The sequence below is a fragment of the Marmota monax genome, unplaced genomic scaffold (assembly GCF_021218885.2).
Source record: "Marmota monax isolate L192 unplaced genomic scaffold, Marmota_monax_Labrador192_F-V1.1 WCK01_AAM20220418_F8-fsc00285, whole genome shotgun sequence".
NCBI lineage: Eukaryota > Metazoa > Chordata > Mammalia > Rodentia > Sciuridae > Marmota > Marmota monax.
Genome location: NW_026695045.1, coordinates 1,515,954 through 1,537,957, shown reverse-complemented (window position 1 = coordinate 1,537,957; position 22,004 = coordinate 1,515,954). Strand labels below are relative to the sequence as shown.

Sequence of the window (22,004 nt, the reverse complement as noted above, 5' to 3'; positions counted from 1 at the left end):
TCACTCTATGACAGTCCCCTGTCATTTTTTTGGTATTGTCCCACCTTCCTCCTTTCTCTTTCCTATTTCTGAATCTTGTTCAAGTTTCTGTAATTCTTTGTAACAACTTCATTTTTGTTTACCATGTCATATTTCTTATTTCTTAAATCAAGGTTTTCAAAACTTGGCTGACTATTATAATCACCTGGAGACATTTAAAAATTATCAGTGCTTGAGCCCCATCCCTAGAGGTTCTTTTGTAGTCGGTCTGAGACATCGTAAATTCCACAGGCAATTCTAATGGGCAGCTAGAGGTGAGTAGCATTATCTGATATTGAAGCAAGCCTCAGCTCCTGAAACCTCACAACTAATAGTGTGGTCTGTGGACAGCAGCATCAGCATCACCTGGAAGGTCATTAGAAATATAGAGTCTGAGCTCTACCACAGACCTACCTACCCAAATCAGAATCTGCACTTTAACAAGGTTCCACGGTTTGTACATATATGTATTAGAGTATGACTATGAAACCTTCACCCAGTCCCTTCACCTGCTTTTCAGCCTGTTGCCAAATTTCAGCCTTTCCTTTCACAAATCTAAGCGTGGGCTGGCATGAACTTTCCTACCTCAACCTTTAAATTTTAAAACAGAAGGTTTAGCGTGGATGTTCTTTGGCACGTTTCAAATTTATACTACGAAGATTCAGTGAAGTCTCACAATGTGTAAAGTCCTTCACCCAAGCAGGTGCACTGGGGGTGCTCATCATGCAGCTCTTCTTTTTCTGACTGCAGAGCTATGGCCCTCCTTTGCCCTTTACAAACCTGCTTTCCCCTGTGTATGGATTTGATTGTTTTTACCTTTCTCTGGGCAGAACTATTGCACTTCAGAGGCTTCAGCAAGAATATTCACTTCCCTTTAGTTTAGACTTCCCCTTAGAGTAAGATAATTTGTCAAGACAGCCCTACATGTGATAAAATCTTGCATAGGGAGACTATAGAGAAGGCTGTTTGGCAGCTGGACATGCCCCTGGGAGCAAAAAAAGGGAAACCTTTTTTTCTGGGGGACAGGATATAGAGATTGTCTAGATCAGACTTTTTTTGTTTTGTTTTTTTTCCTTCTCCTATGGGTAGAGGACATAGAGAAGCAAGTAGAAATGTTGACCTAAATTGTTGATAAATCCTGAGCTCCCATTCAAACTTTCAATAGTGCTTTGCATATATTTGTAATTACACCCTGACATCTCTCACTCACTTCTGCTGTTCGGTTTTAAGCTTTCTCAGTGCAAAGCCCCCCATTATTGCTTTGATTTCTCTCTAGGGCTCCCTTGCTGACTTGACTGGGTTGGCACCTCATGGGGGTAGGTACAGGAAAGCTGCTGACCCTATTCTGAGGTCCTTGACCTCTAGCACAATGGTGCCTCCCATAGTTTTTCCTGGTTGAATGTGATCCTAAGATGATTTATGTGTAAACCTTGGTATTTTGAAGCAACCAAGATGTTTATACCTTAATTTTCAGGGAGTGATTATGATTGGGGAAGGAGCATATTAAGCTACTTTTTAAAGTATCGTTGTTAAGTATTTAGCGATGATAATTTTGTTGGGCAGGGAAGTTACCATCATTCTCTTTTCTGACCCCCTTGCAGCAGGTGATTTGGCTGCTGAAATAATTTCCTGCAATTCTTCCAAAGCTCTCTAGAGAATTTTATGAGAGGGTATTTACAGCTCTCTCTTCTGTTTGGTAGATTTTTACAGGAATGCCTGTTATTCCTCCATGTCTGGGTCATTACCCATTAAACTGGGCACCAGATCTCATTGCTTATTTATCACTGAAGCTGTAATACTACATTGAACAAATAGTGAATTGTCAAAACAGATTGAGGGAAAACCAGGTAGCTCATTTGTTTTAAAAGTATGAACATGGCTGGGTGTAGCAGCACACACCTGTAATCTCAGCGACTTAGGAGGCTGAGGCAAAAGGATCACAAGTTTGAAGCCAGCCTTAGCAACTTAGTGAGACCTTATCTCAAAATAGAAATTAATAAGAGTGCCCTTGGGTTCAGTCCCAAGTATTACCAATAAAAATGTATGAAGGTGGCTGAGAGAGCAGGGAATCCTAGAGAAAAGTCAGGGAGCCTTATAGGCCTGCCTGCTGAGAGATTTAGTTCAGCGTTTTTCCTCTTCTCTTACAGACCAGTTCTTCTCCCCACTCTGGGGTGTCCAGGCAGGTGCGGATCAAGGCTTCCCAGTCTGCAGGGGATATAAATACCGTCTACCAGCCCCCTGAGCCTAGAAGCAGGCACCTCTCTGTCAGTGAGTATCTCACTTCTTTATCCCCCTCCTCTCATTTATTTTATCGGCTCACACTTTAAAAATTCAACAAATATTTGGACAACCCCTGTTGGGTCCCCTCTCACCCTGCAGGAGCTTCTCTTCTCAGTTAAATAATTCCTACTCTTTTAAAAAAATATTTTGTTAGTAGTTAGTAGGCCTTTTTTTTTTTTTAATGTGTTTTTAAACAGTCATCAAGTATGTATCAACTACTACTCTGTGCCAAATAATCCTCTGTGCTTTTATTTATTTATTTAAAATATATATATTTTTAGTTGTTGATAAAGCTTTATTTTATTTATTTATATGTGGTGCTGAGAATCGAACCTAGTGCAATGTGTGCTACCACTGAGCCCCAGCACCAGCCTCTCTGCTTTTATTTGGGGAGGAGGGATGGGAAATGACTAGAATGTTATCCTGATCCTTAAGGATCTAACAAATATAATGATATAATGATCTGATTAAATTTCTTTTAAATATCCCTGAGAAGGTGATCTCCTCAGACATCTGTTTGGAGACTCCAATGGAGTCTACACTCATTTTTGATAATTCTTTCTCCTAAAGGACCAGAGACTTACAAAGTTAGGAGACAGGTCTGAGTTTGAGTTTTGACTTTCTGCTTATAAGTCCTGAAAAGTCCTTATACTTTAAGGAAGTTGCTGGCTAGAAGACTCTTGGAGAATCAAACTAAGTTGTCTGAGAAGGACAGAGTGTTAGCATATACAATTAATTAACTACTGGAAAAGCTATTTGAAGCTGGTGCCAAATTTCCCTAGAAAAGAAGCCTAAATCAGGTCTGTGAATTATACCAAGTAACATAATGTCCCTCTGGATCCCCTTTCCCCAGAGTTTGATTGGAGAGTTCATTTACTGAATTGTGGAGTTGTATCAAGAGGGAGGGAAAACTTGCTGGACATGGGGCTCACACCTATAATCCCAGCAAATCTGGAGGTTGAGCAGGAGGATGGCAAGTTCAAGATCAGTCTGGGCAATTTAATGAGACCCTCAAAATAAAAAACAAGAAGGACTGGGGATGTAGCTCAGTGGCAGAGCATTCCTGGGTTCAATACCTGGTACTATTAAAAAAAAAAAGTGGGAAATCTGGCCTTATCAAATATTTGTGTTATATCTGTTGCCCTAATGTTGAGACCCTGTGCTACTAAGGAACCAAATTTTCCCTTTTCCATATAAGCAGAATTGCATTAAACTGAACTACTCTGAAGATTCAGAGCTAAGCTTGGAGAGGTCTGAGCATTGGTCCTGCTACTAAATCTGTCTGTGAGTAATATGTCTCCTGAGGAAAGAGCAGGAAAAACTGTTGCTGAGGCACTGATTTTGCCTCACTGAGTAATTTCTGGAACTCAAGCAAACACTGATAGTGTTTCCAAATGAATTTCAGATTTCTGTGGATAATTATAGATAATTGGTGGATATGTTTTCAGTATGTTGGTTGAGGAGAGCCACCAAGGAGAACCTATCCAGAGCATCCCTGGAATCTGGGTACCCTGGAGCCTGGAAAACTCTGCCAGCTTGACTTCTTTTCCAGAGACCTTATAGAGATTAAAGGAATGGAGGGCAGCAGCATTGTTCTTTGTAGAACAATGAAGTATGACATGGGGTAGTAATTCAGTCTTCTCCCAAGCATGAGCCTGTGATTAATGTGTAGAGACAGGGGCTAAATGCTGAGCCATTTGGACTTTTTCTCCATGTTGCAGGGGGACATGTATGGAAATTATTTTCCTGGCTAAGAATGCTGAGAATAAGATTTCTATATAGATCCTGTTTCTCTAGAAAATGGACAACACAGACTTACCCCACCTAGATTCTGGCTTCCTTCATTCAGCAAGCATTATGTACCAATTGGTGGGCTGGGTGAATGTGACAGTGGACCATGTACAAAGGCAATGGTAGTAGGAGCACAGAGGAGGAAATCACTGATTCTGCCCAGGAGAGGAAGACTTTCACAGCAAAGGAAACATCTGGGCTTACACACTGTATATAGCGATAGACATTCCAGGCAGGGGAAAGAGTACCTTCTAGGTGTGATCATAAAAGATTGTGGTGGGCTTGAAGAACTCCAGGCACTTTGGAGCATGTGGAGTGGTATAGATGCATCAAGAGAAGGGGGCAGAACCAGAAAATTGTAGAGAGGACTTCTAACTGGGATGACCTGGGAAATGCCTTCTGGGGAGGAGCTTTTTTAGCTAGATTTGAGAGATAATGGAGGATTTCCATAGAAGGATGAGCCGAGAGGGCTTTTAGACTGTGCCTGTGGAGAGCTCACAATCCTTCACATCCAGATGGGTTCATGCATTTGGAGAAAGGATGCCTGGGTTGCTTTCTGGTGGTGCCCTGATTGTACTTAGTTATGCTTCTTTTTTGTTTTTGTTTTTTGTGTGTGAGGTATTGAGGTTTGAGCCAGGATCTTATTATTTTTTTTTAACAGAATGCCTTTATTTTGTTTATTTTTATGTGGTGCTGAGGATTGAATCCAGTGCCTCACACTTGCTAGGCAAGCGCTCTGCCACTGAGCTACAGCCTCAGCCCAAGTCTAGGGTCTTGCATATACTAGACAAGTCCTGTACTACTGAGCTGCACCTTCAATCCTTTTAATTTTGAGATAGGGTCTCACTAAATCGCCTAGACTGGCTAAAAACCTATGAACCTCCTAATTAGCTGTAATTATAGGCATGCACCACTGTGCCTGACATGCGCTTAGTTTTTTTTGGTAGTCAGTGGAAACTGCTGAAAATCTTCGTTCCTCGTACCCTTCACCATTATAATCTTTATCACATTATTATCTTATTTCTGTCCTATTAAACTACATTTTTGTTCATTCATTACCAAAGTATCTGCTATGTGTCAAAAACATGAAAAACAAAAAAGACTTGGGCTTTGTTCCTGAAAACAGACATTTACTTGTCATGATGTGATGAATGTATAATTCCAATATGTGACCAGAAGATGCATAGTACTGTGTGTTTAGATGAGAGATAGAACCTGACCCTGGGGCCTGGAAAGGCTTATACTTCTACCTAAAGCACAAACAAAGGGTTCCAGGCAGAAGGTACTACACATGCAAAAGCCTGATGACTGGAGGGAGTGTAGATTAGAGAAAGGGAAAGAAGTCCTGATAGCTGGAGAGCTAGGAACAGAGGAAGGAGGCCAGAATTTGGCTGAAGAGAGAGGCAGACCCATGTGGACTGTGGTTAAGATGTTAACCCTTTTGTCTAAAGCAGTAGAAAAGGAGTCTTAAGGTGAGGAGGAATGGGTGGTGTTACATATTCAGATTTGTATTTTGATAAGATTGCGCTGGCTGTAGAGTGGAGAACAGATTGGGTCAAGAATGGACCCAAGGGAACCATACTAGGATAATGCAGTAGTCCAGGTAAAAGAAAACAGAAGCTTGCATTAGGCTGATAATAGTAGTGGAGTAGAGGAACAGGAAGATTGGAGACTTCTAGAGGTAAAACTGACAGAACGTGGCATGTCAGTGGTTCTCAAAGTTTGGAATGAGAACCCTGGGAAGCCCTTGATACCCTTTCAGGAGATCTGTAAGGTCAGAATTACTTTCAGAATCATACTAAGACCTGATGCCAATTCTCTCACAAGTCAGCAGTGGAGTTTTCCAGAGGTTATGTGTCTGAGGTGATGTCATCCTTCTGATGACTAATGGAATATGTACTTGTGTATTGTGTTTTTAAAATTTCTGAGTTTGCAGGGTGTGGTAGTGCAGCCTGTAATCCCAGCTGGATCGCAAGTTCGAGGCCAGCCTGGGCAATTTAGTGAGACTCTATTTCTAAAATAAAATAAAAAGGGCTGGGGATGTAGCTCAGTGGTAGAGCATTTGCCTAGCATGAGTGTGGTTCTGGGTTCCATCCCTAGAACCACACACACCAAAGGAAAAAAAAAAAAAAAGAAAACTCTGAGCTTTAATTTCTTTTTTAAAAATATTTATTTTTAGTGATAGGTGGACTCAATATTTTCATTTTGTTTTTATGTGATGTGAGGAACAAACCTGGTACCTCATGCATGCTAGGCAAGCGCTGTGCCTCTGAGCCCCAGCCCCAGCCCCTGAGCTTTAATTTCTAATATGGTAAATATCAGTTGACCTTGTTGGGGCTCTGAAAATGATACCTTGAAGTATGGTGCTTTGGCATGCTGAGTACTTTGACCTGAAGGACATTGGTAGGGCCTCAGAAGCAAAGTGTCTTTCTGACATTTGTTTGCTCTTCTTATATCTTGCTCCCCATTCTCCTCTACAGTAGGCTACAGAAATTGGAATTCTCTTTCCCCCAAGCACATTATGGAATTTGTTTTTTTAAAAATGTATAAATTAGCAATTTTGTTGAGGTAAACTTATACATTCCAAGAAATGATCTGGCTCTGAAGCAGGATATTCAAATTGTCTAGATTTTTATATTATCATTTCAAAACCATTATATAAAATAATATTTCAAGTGGCACTTCATAAAATTATAAATATCAATCACATATAAATTAACGCAGATCTCATATTTAAATTATCAATAAATTAAAAATAATTAAAATAGTGTCCTAACGCTCATATTGTCAGTTCTTCGTAGAGAACAAGATAAGGTAGGCACCCAGTTGATAGGACATGTTTTCTGACCAAAGGAAGGAATACTCATGAACCAATAAGCTTAGATGCCCACTATGCTTTTCGAACAGCTCTCAGGGTGAACTGCAGGAAATCCTCAAAGTTGCTCAAGATGAGTTGCATGGTCATGACCTTCTGCCAATCATTCTGTGACTCCAGTTTTGCCAACAGGTTGATATTTGCAGTTCGGCTAGGGAAGACAATTTTACTGGGATCCTTCACCTCTTGTTTCAAGACCTCAATCAGGGCTTTGGAACTGAACTGCACATGTTCAGCTCTGTCCCTGTTCTTGCTTTCCTGAAACTTGTTCCGGATGTACCTCAGGTAGACCTGAAACTCCAGAAGCCCAGAGGTGATTCGCACAAGGCAGTTGTCCCGATTGTATCCAGTTTGGAAGCATCCATCTTTTTCAGTCATCTTTGGAAGGTTCAGATTGTTTTCGGACACTGTCACATGGCTCTTGATACAGGTCTCATCATTCTTGCACAGTTCTTTTCTCATTTCGAAGACTTCCTTGATGAGGTAGGAAATCTGTCCTGCGGTTTTTTCAGAAGAGGCACGTGTTGGTTTATTTCGAGTGACACTGTTCTCTCCATCTTCTCCTTGAAGTTCTGAGGTGGGGAAGGCAGTAGCCACCACTAGGAGCAGCCCCAAGGAGGCAATTGAGAAGAACTTCATGGCTGTTCCTGGAGGGCAGATGGAACTCTCTTTCTTTCCTGGTGGGCTCAAGAGCTGAATGTACATTATGGAAATTAACCCTTCTCCTTTATAATCAGCCATAAAACCTAAAACTATTCCTTTTCCAGCATGTCTGTGTAAGAGCTGGTCTTGAAGAAATTCTCTGACCTATTTTATCTGATAGTAGATCAGAATACCCTCATTCCAGAACAGGTGATGCCCTATACCACAAAGAGACACCAAGAAGCATCTGAATAGTCAGGGATTTACTGGGTTTCCCTCCTCAGTCTGTTACCATTAGGTACACCCATTTTATCTAATCAAAGTTCTACACTGGGGTTTACTGTGATTGATTCCTAAGTATAACAGTAGACAGTTTTCCCTGGGTCTTTGGATCTTCATTCTGAAGACTTTTGTGTCATATAAAACTTTGGTTAAATAAAATTGCTATGCTTTTCTCTTGTTAACCTGTCTTGTAGACATGTATATCCTTGGTTTTAAAGAGTTTAAGTATTCTAAGACCAAAAGACTTTAGGAAATACTTTGGTATTGGATTAAATTTTCAGATGTTGAAAAAGAAGTAAGTTGCTGACTAAATGGCACCACCTTTCACTAAGGCAGGGATACTGAAAGAGCCTGATTTCAGGTGCTGGGAAGGGGCAGAAGTAATGTTTTAATCATGGTGATATTAAAGTACCTTTAAGACAGCCAAGAGGAGATGTCAAATGGGCAATTAGATATATAAGTCTTAAACTGGGGAGAAAATCAGAGCTGAGAAGGAAAAACAGAAAAGAAATCGTCTGTTTGAAAGTATGATCCCAGAGTGACTAAGCAGACTATAGAATGAGAAGAGAAAGGGGCCTAGGACTGAGCCTTAGGAACCAACACTTAGATCCAGTTAGAGGGAAGAGAGGATGAACCTGCAAGGAACAGAGGAAAGGAATGACTAGAGAAGTGGTGAGGAAATTAGAAGTGTGAGGCATTGGCCTTACGTGGAACCAGCCAGATTGGAAAGGACAGAAGGGTAAGTTAGAGAAACTTGCTTAAGCAGGTACAGTATAAGGCTTTCTAGTAGTAAAGGGAAGCAGGAAGAAAGAGGAGTCAAGGTTATAACATGAAGGACTCTAGGAAAAGTGCTAGCAGTAGAAATGGGGTCCAAAGAGAAGTCACTGGTAAGTAGGCCTTCGCAATTCACCCCCCACCCAGTTCTTCTCCCTTCACCCTCCTTCGTCTTCAACATTAGCACACCTAACTATTCTGTGAGAGGACAATGTACAGGTCATTCAGCTCCCACTGCAAGGTTTCTAAGAAGCACTAGGTATCCCAGTCAATTTTAGACATCTCTATTCCTTACATTTGAAAAAATGGATTCCCTTCTCTTGACTACTCAGATAACATCTTTCAATAATAGTTTTTCAAATGTTTGAAATCAGCTATCTTGTTCGCCCCTTGTTTTTCCTATTATAACACACACCCCTTGAGTTCCACTTTTTAAAAGCCAATCTGTTACACTAGTTCATGCTAAAAACAAACAAAAAACAGGCTGGGTTGTTGGTTCATGCCTGTAATCCCAGCAATTCTGGAGGCTGAGGCATGATAATTGCAGTTCAAAGCCAGCCTCAGCAACTTAGTGAAACCCTGTCTCAAAATAAAATTAAGGGCTGGGGTTGTAGCACAGTGGTAGAGTGCTTGCCTAGCATGTGTGAGGCACTGGGTTCAATCCTCAACACCACATAAAAATAAATAAAATAAAGATCTATCAACAACAACAAAAAATAATAAATAAATTTTATTTATTTTTTTAATTTTTTAATAAATATTGTGTGTGGAGATATTGACAGACAGATGAATGGAATTTCCTTCCCTATGTGAAGATGTCCTTCCTGTCTTTGCATGTGGAAATTCTACCATCTTTGAAGCCAAGCTGAAGCAGCATTCTTCCATGAAGTTGAGTGATGCCCTTAAGCCATGTAGCCAGGCTAGAATTAAAGGACTTGTCCCTGAGTATTCTGACTCCTGTTTTTCATAGTGTATCTCATTAAGTGCCTTTGCTTGTTCATACACCATCTTTCTCTTTTTCTTGTCACTTTATCCCAAGTTGAGGCAAGCCAAACAGCAACCCCTAAAATGAGTGGAGGAAATCGGTCTTTTCAAGAAGTTGGGTAGTTGGGACTGGGGATGTGGCTCAAGCGGTAGCGTGTGCGGCCCGGGTTCTATCCTCAGCACCACATACAAATAAAGATGTTGTGTCCGCTGAAAACTAAAAAATAGATATTAAAAAATTAAAAAAAAAGAAGTTGGGTAGTAACAGAAAAATAGAGGTGGGCTAATAGCTTAGGGAGCAGCTGAAATATTATCAGGCTAGAGATCTGAGCAGTTTGTGAAGGGAGAGTAAAGATGGCTGGAAAGGAGAAAGCCAATGTGAAGAGACTGGGTAAGCTGGATCCTGCAGAGGGTGATCGCAGTCCAGGAAGAATGTAGTGGTGCCTTGGCAAGAAGGAGAAAAGCCTCTGATTCAGAGGGAAGAGGAGGAAATAATCAAGCAAAGGGAGAAAAGGATTGCTGACAGTGTGGGATAACTTATTATAGTGACGGCTGGGCAGTGGAGAGCTAGAGCCCTGTGTGTAGTACCAACTTCCAGTCTTAGGACAGGTTTGAAAGGGTAGAAGTCAAACTGCAAAAGTGGCAGTTATACATATGAAAAGAAAATGGTCAATCTCCTTCACTGCCAAAGGGTTTTTTCTCTTTTTCACTATAAATTCTGCTGCCATAGTAGATGAGACCAGAAACTGGTTGGTGGTGATAGCAAATTAATAAAATGGGGGGCTGAGGTTGTAGCTTAGTGGCAGAGCACTTGCCTAGCATGTGTGAGGCACTGGGTTCTATTCTCAGCACCGCATATAAATAAATGAGTAAAACAAAGGTTCATCAACATCTAAAAAAATAAAAATAAATAAATAAAATGGGAATTTTGAAAGTTGAAACACACAGATGTTCTCAGGGTCTTGTGGGATGAAAATGTTTAGAAGCACTGTTCTGCACAGCATAGTCCAGGGTGAGTATTTGGAGAAATATTGGTTACAATTTCTTTTTTTTTTTGTGTGTGTGTGTGTGGGTGGTTATTGGGGATCAAATCCAGGGACACTTAACCACTGAGCCACACCCTCAGCCCTTTCTTAATTTTATATTTAGAGACAGGGTCTTGCTAAGTTGCTTAGGACTTCATTAAGTGGCTGAGTCTGGCTTTGAACTTGTGATCCTCTTGCCTCAGCCTCCTAAACCACTGGGATTATAGGCATTCTTTACTGCGCCTGGCTGGTTACAATTTTCATTCTTTTTTTTTTTTTTGATACTGGGACTTGAACCCAGGGGCACTTAACCACTGAACCACATCCTAACCAATGAGCCACATCTTTAAAAAAAAAAATCTATTTTTTAGTTGTAGGTGGACACGGTACCTTTATTTTTTATTTTTATGTGGTGCTGAGGATCGAACCCAGGGCCTCACACTCTACCACTGAGCCCCAGCCCCAGTCCTCAGTCCCTTTAAAAATAAATAAATAAACAGATTTTTTTTTTTTTTTGAGTACCAGGGATTGAACCCAGGGACAGTTAACCACTGGGGCACATCCCCAGTCCATTTTTGTATTTTATTTAGAGACAGGGTCTCATTGAGTTGCTTACCATCTCGCCATTGCCGAGACTGGCTTTGAATTAAAAAATCCTCCTGCTTAAGTCTCCTGAGCTGCTGAGATTATTGGTGTGCACCACCATGCCTGGCTTCTTAAAAAAAAAAAAAAAAAAATGAAACAGAGTCTCACTGAGTTGCTTAAGGCCTCTCTGAGGCTGGTCTCGAACTTGAAATCCTCCTGCCTCAGCCTCAAAAGTCACTGAGATTACAGGTGTGCACCACCATGCCTGGCTTGGTTACAATTTCTATTGAGAAAGCAAAAAAACAAAAAAATTTAAAAAATAAGATTTAATTACCCTCCCTATATCATCTATCCCCCAAGAGAAAAAAAAAAAGATTTAGAAATATTTCTTGTACTTGCAATGACCTGATCTACACATTAACACTGACCCAAAGCCCTAGAACTCCCTGTGGAGGCAACTTCCTGACTGCATCAGTTTCCTGGTGAGTGTTCTCCTTTGAAAAGGGCCAGAATCCAAGAGCCTGACTTTCAGCTTAGAGCCCAAGCAAAAGAATCATCCATATCCTACCTGGGCGGGGGGGGGGGGGGTAGTTATCTGATTCTGCTTCTCTGAATAAGGAGGCTAGCAGAGAATAGCATACCCCAGCAAGAATTCAGACAGCTAGCAGCCTAACCCCCGTTTCTTCTCCTTATGTATAGAATGCTTTCAGGGGAAGCTGTGAGACACTCTGGACTGAGGACTACTCCAGTGCCCTTCTGCTTCAGCCAGTGCTAAGATGGGCCCCTTAGTATAAATGACCTGATGAAGCTAGAACAGCAAGATCAGGGTAAAATGTCAGGGAAGCATGGCCTAGAGAACCTGTTCCTCTCCCCCTGCCTGTGCTTGCCTCCTGAGATCTACTGAATGAGCTGTGCTTTGCACAGCAGAGTCTTCTGCCATCCAGCTCACTGTCATTACTGGTAAATATATGACCATCAACAGCACTTAGCCCAATATCCCGGCCTTGTTCAGTTCCCTGTCCCACTTGTTTTCAACTACTTGTTGTGCATCTTGTTGGCTCCCAATTTCTGAAATGAAGATAAAAACAAAACTGAAAATACCCTGAAGCAGTTCTGCCAACTCCTGGTTTTTCCATTCGCTTCCTCTGATAGCCATTGGTTTGGGGAGACTTCCCTTTCCTGCTCCAGGCCGTGGGCCTAATCACAATAGCCCCTGGCGTGTTGCCCATCAGATAATAAGGCTGGCTCTCTGCAGGCCATAGTGTGGATTGGAAAAAGTGAAAGTCTCTGGCTGGAAGTAAAAGCTTAGAAAACCTTTGCTCTTTTCCCTCTCCTGTTTCTTTGCCTTTGTATGGGCTACTTCCATCCCACCTGCAAAACCAGAAGATAGTTCAGAGGAGCTAGTGAAGGAGGGGATAGGTATGAGGAGGATGCTGAATGTTTGATCTCAGGGAGGTCTCACCCCAGACACTCTATAACAGATGGGGAAATTCATCCTGTTTAGGGATAGTTTGGACCAATGTCTGAGATTTCATCAATAAGAGTTTTTCTTTCTCTTTAATCAATCCCTTTCAGGAGATGTTTATTATTTGTTCTAGGTAAAATATATAATATCTTTTCACTCCAGAACACATTGACCAGGATTCAGTTGCACAAAAAAAGTATCCATTTTAGGCAAAAAAGATTTAGTGCACATTCTGCTCATAGAATGGACCATTGGGAGAGTGAAAGAAACAAGCTCTAGGTTCCAATGCACCACAGAGCTTCTCTTTCTTCTATAATTGGAAAGCCACCAGTCCAGAAGCCCTGTGCCTCTTGGTTCTGGTCCATACCACATACATACACAGGGATCCCTGCACTTCTGTGACTGTGTCCAGAAACAGTAGGAATGACAGGAAGCCTCTAAATCTCACACAAGTGTATTTGTTTGGCTGAACCTAAAAGGAGTTTTAGAAATATAACTAGCTAAATAGCTTTTGAAGAGCAGGAAGAGATACTAGACAGAATGGATCTAGAGTGTAACTCATACCTGCTATATAAGTTGAAAGAAATAAATGAGATTCTGCCGAATTCCTACTATGAGGTGGTGTCATATAGGTTACATATGCCACCACATTTATGACTTCCCCTAATCATAGATACTTCTCTCCATTTTTTCAGATGAGAAAATTTAAGATGAGAGTTTAAATCAGTCAGCTAATAGGTTAGCAAAGCCAAGTTCATGTAATCCCAAAGCTTAGGGCTTTCTTTGATACAACTTTCTTACCTTAGGGTTGCCTCTACTACTGACATATGTTACCAACATATGGACTGAATTGCCACAGAACTTGGGGACTACCAAAATGTTATCTACAGCCAAAAGCAAGAATCGGGCACAAATATTAGCAATATTAAATGTTCTGTGTTTTGGGACATGACAAACAAAGCTTAAGAAAACCATCCTTTTTTCATGGTTGCACTGGAATTTTGTGATACAGTGGTGAGGGAAGTGGCCAGGTATTTTGGTCTTTGACATCTGGGCCACTTGGGAAGTGCAGGCATTCTCTTTTACTTGGTCCATATTTCCCCTCCCCTCCACTGGGTCTTTGCCTCTGGGTTCTCTATTTGCCACATGGCATTTTGTATCCCTGACCCCCTCCTCATGAATGATCATGGACAAAATAACTTTGAATCTGAGCTATATAAAACATGGTACTGTGTTTCTCCTGTACTGTCAAGAAATTCCCATACTTGTTGGGCTTTGTGGCACATCCTTTGGTCCCAGTGACTAAGGAGATTGAGGCAGGAGGGTCACGAGTTTGAGACTAGTCTCAGCAATTTAGGGAGGCCCTAAACAACTTACTGAGACCCTGTCTCAAAAAGAGTTGGAGATGTGGCCAGTGGTTAAGTGCCCTGGTTCAATCCCTGTTACCAAAAAAATTATAAAGGAAGCCATACACAATGGCACATGCCTATAATCCCAGTGACTCTGAAGGCTGAGGCAGGAGGATTGCAAGTTCAAGACCATCCTGCCTCAAAAAAAAAAAAAAAAAAAAAATTAAAAGGACTAAGGATATAGCTCAGTGGTAAAATGTCCCTGGGTTCTATCCACAGTTCTGGGAAATAAATAATTTCAAAAAGGGCTGGGAGTGTGGCTTAATGGTAGAGTGCCTGCCTAACATGCATGAGGTCCTGGTTCCATCCTAAGTCTTGTGAAAAAGAAAAGAAATCCCCACACAAGCCTCTCCTGTGCCTTCCAGAAGACTATCACATTTCCCCATGGAAGGGATATCCATCCTCATGGGGGGCAGTTCCAGGAAAAGTTTTGCCTTTTGCTCCTATATTAAGCAGCATGCCTGCCCTTTTTGGAAATGAATGTCTCAAAATTACCTTGGCTGACCTGCATTGAGAGTCACAAAGCCTGTTTTCTAGCCACAATCCCGCTGCTAAGTCATTATATGACTTTGGGCCTCAGGTTCTCCTTCCGTGCAGTGTAGGTGATAGTCATACACCTCTGCTGCAGGGGTGTTGTAAGAGTTAAATGAGAGATAACAGAGTGTTGAGAGAGAAGAGAATTGCCTAGCCTGATTTCATTGCTCTGTTGGTTTCCATTTCAACATCCCTAAATTTATACTCAGAGCTGGTTGAGTTTCTGCTTGGGCTTAAGAAATCATGAACAGATACACTTCATTGGGCTGTTTGAGATCATGTGATAGGAATGGTTCAGGTACTGCTTTACCTCGGAACTGGTGGCCTCTAACCTGTGATGACATGTTGAGTTCCTATTTTTGGAGAAATGTTTCTGGCAGCTGCCGTGGAGTCAGGTGAGGAAGTCAGATTATTGAGGGCCTTATGTTAGCCTTCCTGCCCAATATACATCCTTGGATTGATGCCTCCAAGAAAGAGTTGGAAGTTTTGTTTGTTTGTTGTGTTTTTGGTAAAGGGGATTGAACCCAAGGGTGCTTAATCACTGAGCCACATCCTCTGCCCTTTTTATCTTTTATTTTGAGTCAGGATCTCTCTAAGTTGCTGAGGCTGTCCTTGAACTTGCAATTCTCCTGACTCAGCCTTCTGAGTCGCTGGGATTACAGGTGTGCACCATCACGCCCAGGCTCAATTGGAATTATTATTTTTTCTTTATTTTTTTAGTTGTAGGGGGACACAATAACTTTATTTTATTGATTTATTTTGTTGAGGATTGAACCCAGTGCCTCACACATGCAAGGCAAACACTCTACCACTGAGCTACAACCCCAGACCGGAAGTATTCTTGATGACAAATTTATCAAGTGTCTTCTACATAATTGAATAAGCTATAGGTCTGATCAACTGATATCATATAGAATAATAAAGGAGTCAGTCTCTTGATGAAAGAATTAAGCTTCTTAGATGCTGTCTCAAAGAGCAACCCTCTGCACCATTCTTCTTCCCTTATGAGGGCCCTTGGGATAGTAGAAGGAGCCTCCCTGACTCAGGGAATTTTGTTGAGCCCCAGCAGTTTGTCAGGCCCACTCTCCCCTCCAGGGTGTTCAAAGAGCCTAGCTGGACTTATTAGCATCTTCTGCAGGAGATATACCACCTCTCCTTCCAGAGCACAGTCTGTGCTCCGTATATCCCAAATTTTCCTTCTGAAACTGATTTCTATCAAGAAAGGAGGGAGTTGGCATTGGCTGTTCCCCCACTTTCAGAGTAGAATGAGTTAGATTCTTCCCCAAGTCTCCAGGCTACCATTCTTGTTCTCTGTTCCTTAGCCATTCCCACAGAACATCTTGCCTGCAGCTCCATTTCAGGAAACCTAGTGCTATAGCTCTGAACTAGACTGGAGAAACCGGTCACTGAGGAAAGTAGCCTGCTTCATTGAGGATTTTAACTTCTGCTATTCCCAGTGTCGGAATTGCTGAGTTATGGGGGAGAGGTAAGGAGTATAAGATATGAATATGGGGAAGGATATGGGGAGGGCTGTTTTGATTCCGGTTTTCTATATGACTGGATAAATTTGTTACCTGCTTGGTGATCTTAGAAAAAGAAAAAATTGGGGCTGGGGATGTGGCTCAAGCGGTAGCGCGCTCGCCTGGCATGCATGCGGCCCGGGTTCGATCCTCAGCACCACATACAAACAAAGATGTTGTGTTCGCCGAAAACTAAAAAATAAATATTAAAATTCTCTCTCTCTCTCTCTCTCTCTCTCTCTCTCTCTCTCTCTCTCTCTCTCTCTTTTAAAAAAAAAAAAAAAGAAAAAAAATTGCAAAATTCTAGTCTTGCTTTTGTTTCCTCTGATTATTGAAAGTAGAGAGTCAATCAGAAAAGGCTAGGGGTAGAGAAATCTGATTTCCCAGACTCAAATCCCTTATGACAGAACATTGCTTAATGATTTCTAAAGCATCTCTGTACACTTGTCATTCTATGATATTTGAATGATAAACTGTTCCATCTTACAAGCTGATGTAAGTCCACACACATTGGCTTTGTGTCCTCTCACCTGTAAAATAGGGATGATTTCTGCTTCCTAAAATTATTTATATTTTCCTAAGAAATGTAAAGCTCTCTGAGTTCAGTTGCCTCCTCTGTTAAGTAAAGCAAATGCTTATGTTTCAGGATTATTGCAAGGATTAAATCAAGAAACAAATGTAAAAGTACTATGCAGAGTGCCTGACTCAGAAAATGTTCCCCAAACCTCTGTTATATGGATGTTGAAAATCAAATGAAGTAATTACTATGAATGTCCAACAGAAAGTAAAACATTAAGATAATATGATTATTCATAGTAGTTAGGAAGGATAGAAGTGGTAGATCTGAAATAGGCAGCCCCTTGCTGCTGGCCAGAATGTCAGGGGGCCTTCTTACCTGATACAGATATAGAACAAGTAAGGGGAGCCGCAGACTGGGGGAATAGGGCAGGAGAAGGAGATGCCTAGGTATATCCAGTTACCTTTCCCTGGATCCCAACCCAAAAGTGCTGCTGGGACCTAAACAAAGCTCAAGAGAATTAAGCTGATGTATAGTAGACCACCGTTTTGCTTTCCACAATTTTATTTATCACTAGTCAGTTGCAGTCAGAAAATATTAAATGGGGAATTCAAGAAATATGCAATTTATAAGCTTTAATTTGCACACCATTCTGAGTAATGAAATAAAACCTTGCATTTTTCTGCCTGGGGTATGAATCTTCCCTTTGTTCATATGCTACCTGTTAGTTACTTATAACTATTACATTTTAACATTGCTTGTGTTCCAAATAACCCTTATTTAATAATGGTTCCAAAGTACCAGAGTAGTGACATTGGCAGTTTTGTTAGACTATTATTATAATTGTTCTATTTTATTATTATTATTAACCTCTTACCATGACTGATTATAAGTTGAACTTTATCATGCATATATATACATCTAGGAAAAAAACACGGTATATGTCAGGTTTAGTATTATCCAAGGCATCAGATATCTTACTTGGGGGTCTTAAAATATATGCCCCAACCATATATGAACAGACATATAGGAAACTACTGTATCAATCCTTTTTCTAGGTTCTTTGCAGAATGGGAGGAAATTGTTTTGGTGCTCTATAGGGAGAGAGAGAGGTATGGCATTATAAAGGAATAGTCATATACATGAATAAGAGAAAATACAAAGCTGGTCTGATTGTCAACTCAAAATGATTTTCCAGGGTTTATTCTGGTTCATGTTTTGTTCTAAGGTTCTTAGTTAATGTATGTTCTAGCGTATGCTCCTTTTTTTTTTTTTTTTTGTATTGGGGATTGAACCCGGAGCACTCTACCACCGAGCTACATCCCCAGCCTTTTTTTTTTTTTTTTTAATTTTGAGACAGGGTCTCATCAGGTTGCTGAGGCTAGCCTGGGACTTGCCATCCTCCTGCCTCAGCCTCTCAAGTAGGTGAGATGATGGACATGCACCACCACACCCTGCTTGCTTCCTATTAGGAAGGACTTTGCCTTGAGCAGCTGGAGCATGCTGGGCTTTGGTGCCATAACCCAAGTCACAGCCCTGACCTCTAGGTCTCAGTATCTCAAACTGGTCCCATGCCTGCTCCTCTTGAGCCACAAGTCCTACGCTCTGTTGTTAAAAGCTTTGTTTCTGTGCTTTAGGCTCTCAAAACCCTGGCCGAAGCTCACCTCCCCCTGGCTATGTGCCTGAGCGGCAGCAGCACATTGCCCGACAGGGATCCTACACCAGCATTAACAGTGAAGGAGAATTCATCCCAGAGACCAGCGAGCAGTGCGTGAGTATGGGGGCCCAGGGTATGCCCATGGACTGTGTTAGACCAAGGTTATGACCAGGGGTAGTACTCAGTGGGCACAGTGTAGACCGCAGGGAATTGAATCCCATCCAATAACTCTTTTATAAATCAGGCTTTCCCAAATATTAGTTATTCCTTTCTAGGAGCCAAATATTAATTCTTGCCAAAAATGAAGTTTAAACTACCTACCCTTGGTCTTGGGTGAGTACTTGACAGTTTCCCTCTTCTGCAGTCTTCTCGCAATCCCCTTACATTACACCACTTTGCTATTTATGATGATCTTTGCAATGCCTATCTTCATTTCCGCACAGTTTTTCATTAGCTGTGTTTTAGTTTTGCTATATCTTGATGAAAGGTAGAAAGTAAACTATATCCAAATCACCTTTTAGGATTGATTAAGAGTGACCTTCTGTGAAGATAAATAGCTGTGTTAATTACCTATTACAAAATAACAAATTCCAACAAACTTAAAATCTTTAAATGACATATACTTTTATTGCTTTAGTTTCCTTGGGTCAGTTGTGACTCATTGGTCACCTTGGGGGTTTGTCCACTATGATGGTTTACCCATTTTAATGACTGGCTTTTTAATCTTGGGGCTTACTTGATGAAAATGGCAATGTGACTTAGTGAACTCAGCAAGGGTGAGATCTCTGGCTTCATTCTGGTCTTTTAAATGAGCTTGCTTTAATTACAAAGAGAAAGATCTGCTTTTATAAGTTTCTGGAATTTGGTTTGAGAAGGGGACATTTCTTAAGGGTAAAATGTCCAACAGAAGGGCCAGTACCATCACATGTAGAATTTTACAACAACAATTCCTATAACTTTTCTTTTTTTAAGAAAAGAGACTGTATAGTCTATGAGAAGCCCTTTATACTCTTCTCCCTTCTCTACTCTGCCTGCTAGATAAATTCATGTTTGGAACAGTGACTTGGAATGCCTTTAGCTACAGATTTTTCCTAGGCATTTTACTAACTGCCCCGTTTCTCTAACCATTTTTCTTCTGCACACCTGCTGTTCTTAGAGGTGACTGAGTATGAAATCCCAGAGATTGCCAACAAGCTCCATTGCCTCTGTTTCTGTCTTTCCCCATGGAAAACATAGGAGAATTTGACTCTTATTGATTACAGACTTTTAGAAAGAGGCTGCTGGAAACTGTCAAGGTCCTACCCCCAGTTCCCACCCCTTTAGCCAAAGCAAATTGCTTCTAGTAACAGGCCATTCAAGATAAATCTACTTCACAGGGACCAAAACAACATAGTATATAGTGAAAAAAATATCCCATTGGGACTTTCTTAAAAAGTGAAACTAAGATAAGTTTATTTTGTTTTTTCTTTAATCAGATTTAGGTAACAGTTGCATCTATTTGCTGATTTTTAGAATGAACAAGGCATGATTCATGTTAATTTTTTGGCTTAATTTTTCTGACAGAAGTTAGCTAGCACAATGTAACTTCCTTCACTTCCCCTTTGACTTCTGTAGCACTATCATAACTAGGGTCATTGTTGCAAAAACATTCATGGGACTCAGCAGTTTTTCTCAAGGCCTCTTGAACCTTTGGTGTATTTCTCCATCACACTTGCTGTGTTGTTTTACTCATCCATTTTCTCTTTTCGGTTACTTGATCAAACTTTACCAAATATACACTTGCTGGATTTGGAGCAGTTCTTTCCCACTTTGAGAAATTTTGTATCCTGGCCAAATTTGTAATTTTACTTTGCAGTTAATTTGCCTTGATAGGCAGATTTTTAAAAATCATATATGATAATATGACCTAAAACATTTGAAATTATGGATGGGGATGGACCCTAGTATGAAATGGGAAAAGAGATTTCAGTTGGAAACAAATTATGTAAAATCTTATGTTATTGAATTCTCATAATTCTAATATTTTCTTCCCTGTGTGAAGTTTAACTTTGGAGCTCAGGTAATGCATATAGTCAGTCCTCTACCTCTGTGGATTCCATGTCTATAGATAAGGAACAGATTCAACCAACTGCACAATGAGTATATTCTGTCTGTACTTATTATATATAGACTTTTCTTTCTTTCTTTCTTGGTACTGTGGATAGCTCTATTTTTTTTTTTAATTTTTTATTGTTGGCTGTTCAAAACATTACATAGTTCTTGATATATCATATTTCACAATTTGATTCAAGTGGGTTATGAGCTCCCATTTTTACCCCATATACAGATTGCAGAATCACATCAGTTACACATCCATTGATTTACATATTGCCATACTAGTGTCTGTTGTATTCTGCTGCCTTTCCTATCCTCTACTATCCCCCATCCCCTCCCCTCCCCTCCCTTCCCCTCCCCTCCCCTCCCCTCCCCTCCCCTCCCCTCCCCTCCCCTCCCCTCTTCTCTCTCTGCCCCCTCTACTGACATTCATTTCTCCCCCTTGTATTATTTTTCCCTTTCCCCTCACTTCCTCTTGTATGTACTTTTGTATAACTCTGAGGGTCTCCTTCCATTTCCATGCACTTTCCCTTCTCTCTCCCTTTCCCTCCCACCTCTCATCCCTGTTTAATGTTAATCTTCTTCTCATGCTCTTCGACCCTACTCTGTTCTTAGTTACTCTCCTTATATCAAAGAAGACATTTGGCATTTGTTTTTTAGGGATTGGCTAGCTTCACTTAGCATAATCTGCTCTAATGCCATCCATTTCCCTGTAAATTCTATGATTTTGTCATTTTTTAATGCAGAGTAATACTCCATTGTGTATAAATGCCACATTTTTTTTATCCATTCATCCATTGAAGGGCATCTAGGTTGGTTCCACAGTCTAGCTATTGTGAATTGTGCTGCTATGAACATCAATGTAGCAGTGTCCCTGTAGCATGCTCTTTTTAGGTCTTTAGGGAATAGACCGAGAAGGGGAATAGCTGGGTCAAATGGTGGCTCCATTCCCAGCTTTCCAAGAAATCTCCATACTGCTTTCCAAATTGGCTGCACCAATTTGCATTCCCACCAGCAATGTACAAGTGTACCCTTTTCCCCACATCCTCGCCAGCACTTGTTGTTGTTTGACTTCATAATGGCTGCCAATCTAACTAGAGTGAGATGGTATCTTAGGGTGGTTTTGATTTGCATTTCTCTGACTGCTAGAGATGGTGAGCATTTTTTCATGTACTTGTTGATTGATTGTATGTCCTCCTCTGAGAAGTGTCTGTTCAGGTCCTTGGCCCATTTGTTGATTGGGTTGTTTGTTCTCTTATTGTCTAATTTTTTGAGTTCTTTGTATACTCTGGATATTAGGGCTCTATCTGAAGTGTGAGGAGTAAATTTGTTCCCAGGATGTAGGCTCTCTATTTACCTCTCTTATTGTATCTTTTGCTGAGAAAAAACTTTTTAGTTTGAGTAAGTCCCATTTGTTGATTCTAGTTATTAACTTTTGTGCTATGGGTGTCCTATTGAGGAATTTGGAGCCCGACCCCACAGTATGTAGATCGTAGCCAACTTTTTCTTCTATCAGACGCGTGTCTCTGATTTGATATCAAGCTCCTTGATC

The 22,004-nt window shown here is 40.8% G+C and overlaps 2 protein-coding genes across 4 annotated transcripts in view; one reads left to right on the top strand and one right to left on the bottom strand.

Annotated features, from left to right (window-relative positions):
• Positions 1-22,004, top strand: part of Map3k3 (mitogen-activated protein kinase kinase kinase 3) — a 73,906-nt gene that overhangs the window by 38,737 nt on the left and 13,165 nt on the right. For all 3 annotated transcript variants that reach the window (XM_046427715.2, XM_058573720.1, XM_046427714.2), the window contains exons 7-8: positions 2,166-2,286; positions 18,339-18,472. In XM_046427715.2, the coding sequence (XP_046283671.1) occupies positions 2,166-2,286; positions 18,339-18,472 (255 nt within the window). The remainder of the gene's footprint in view (positions 1-2,165; positions 2,287-18,338; positions 18,473-22,004) is intronic.
• LOC124081517 (interleukin-6-like) lies at positions 6,924-7,603 on the bottom strand. Its single transcript, XM_046427717.2, has one exon. The coding sequence runs from the start codon at positions 7,601-7,603 to the stop codon at positions 6,980-6,982; it is 624 nt and encodes a 207-aa protein (XP_046283673.1). The 3' UTR covers positions 6,924-6,979.

Excerpts from the sequence above, each read along its gene's own strand:
- LOC124081517 (XM_046427717.2), bottom strand. The coding sequence starts at position 7,603 with ATGAAGTTCTTCTCAATTGCCTCCTTGGGGCTGCTCCTAGTGGTGGCT.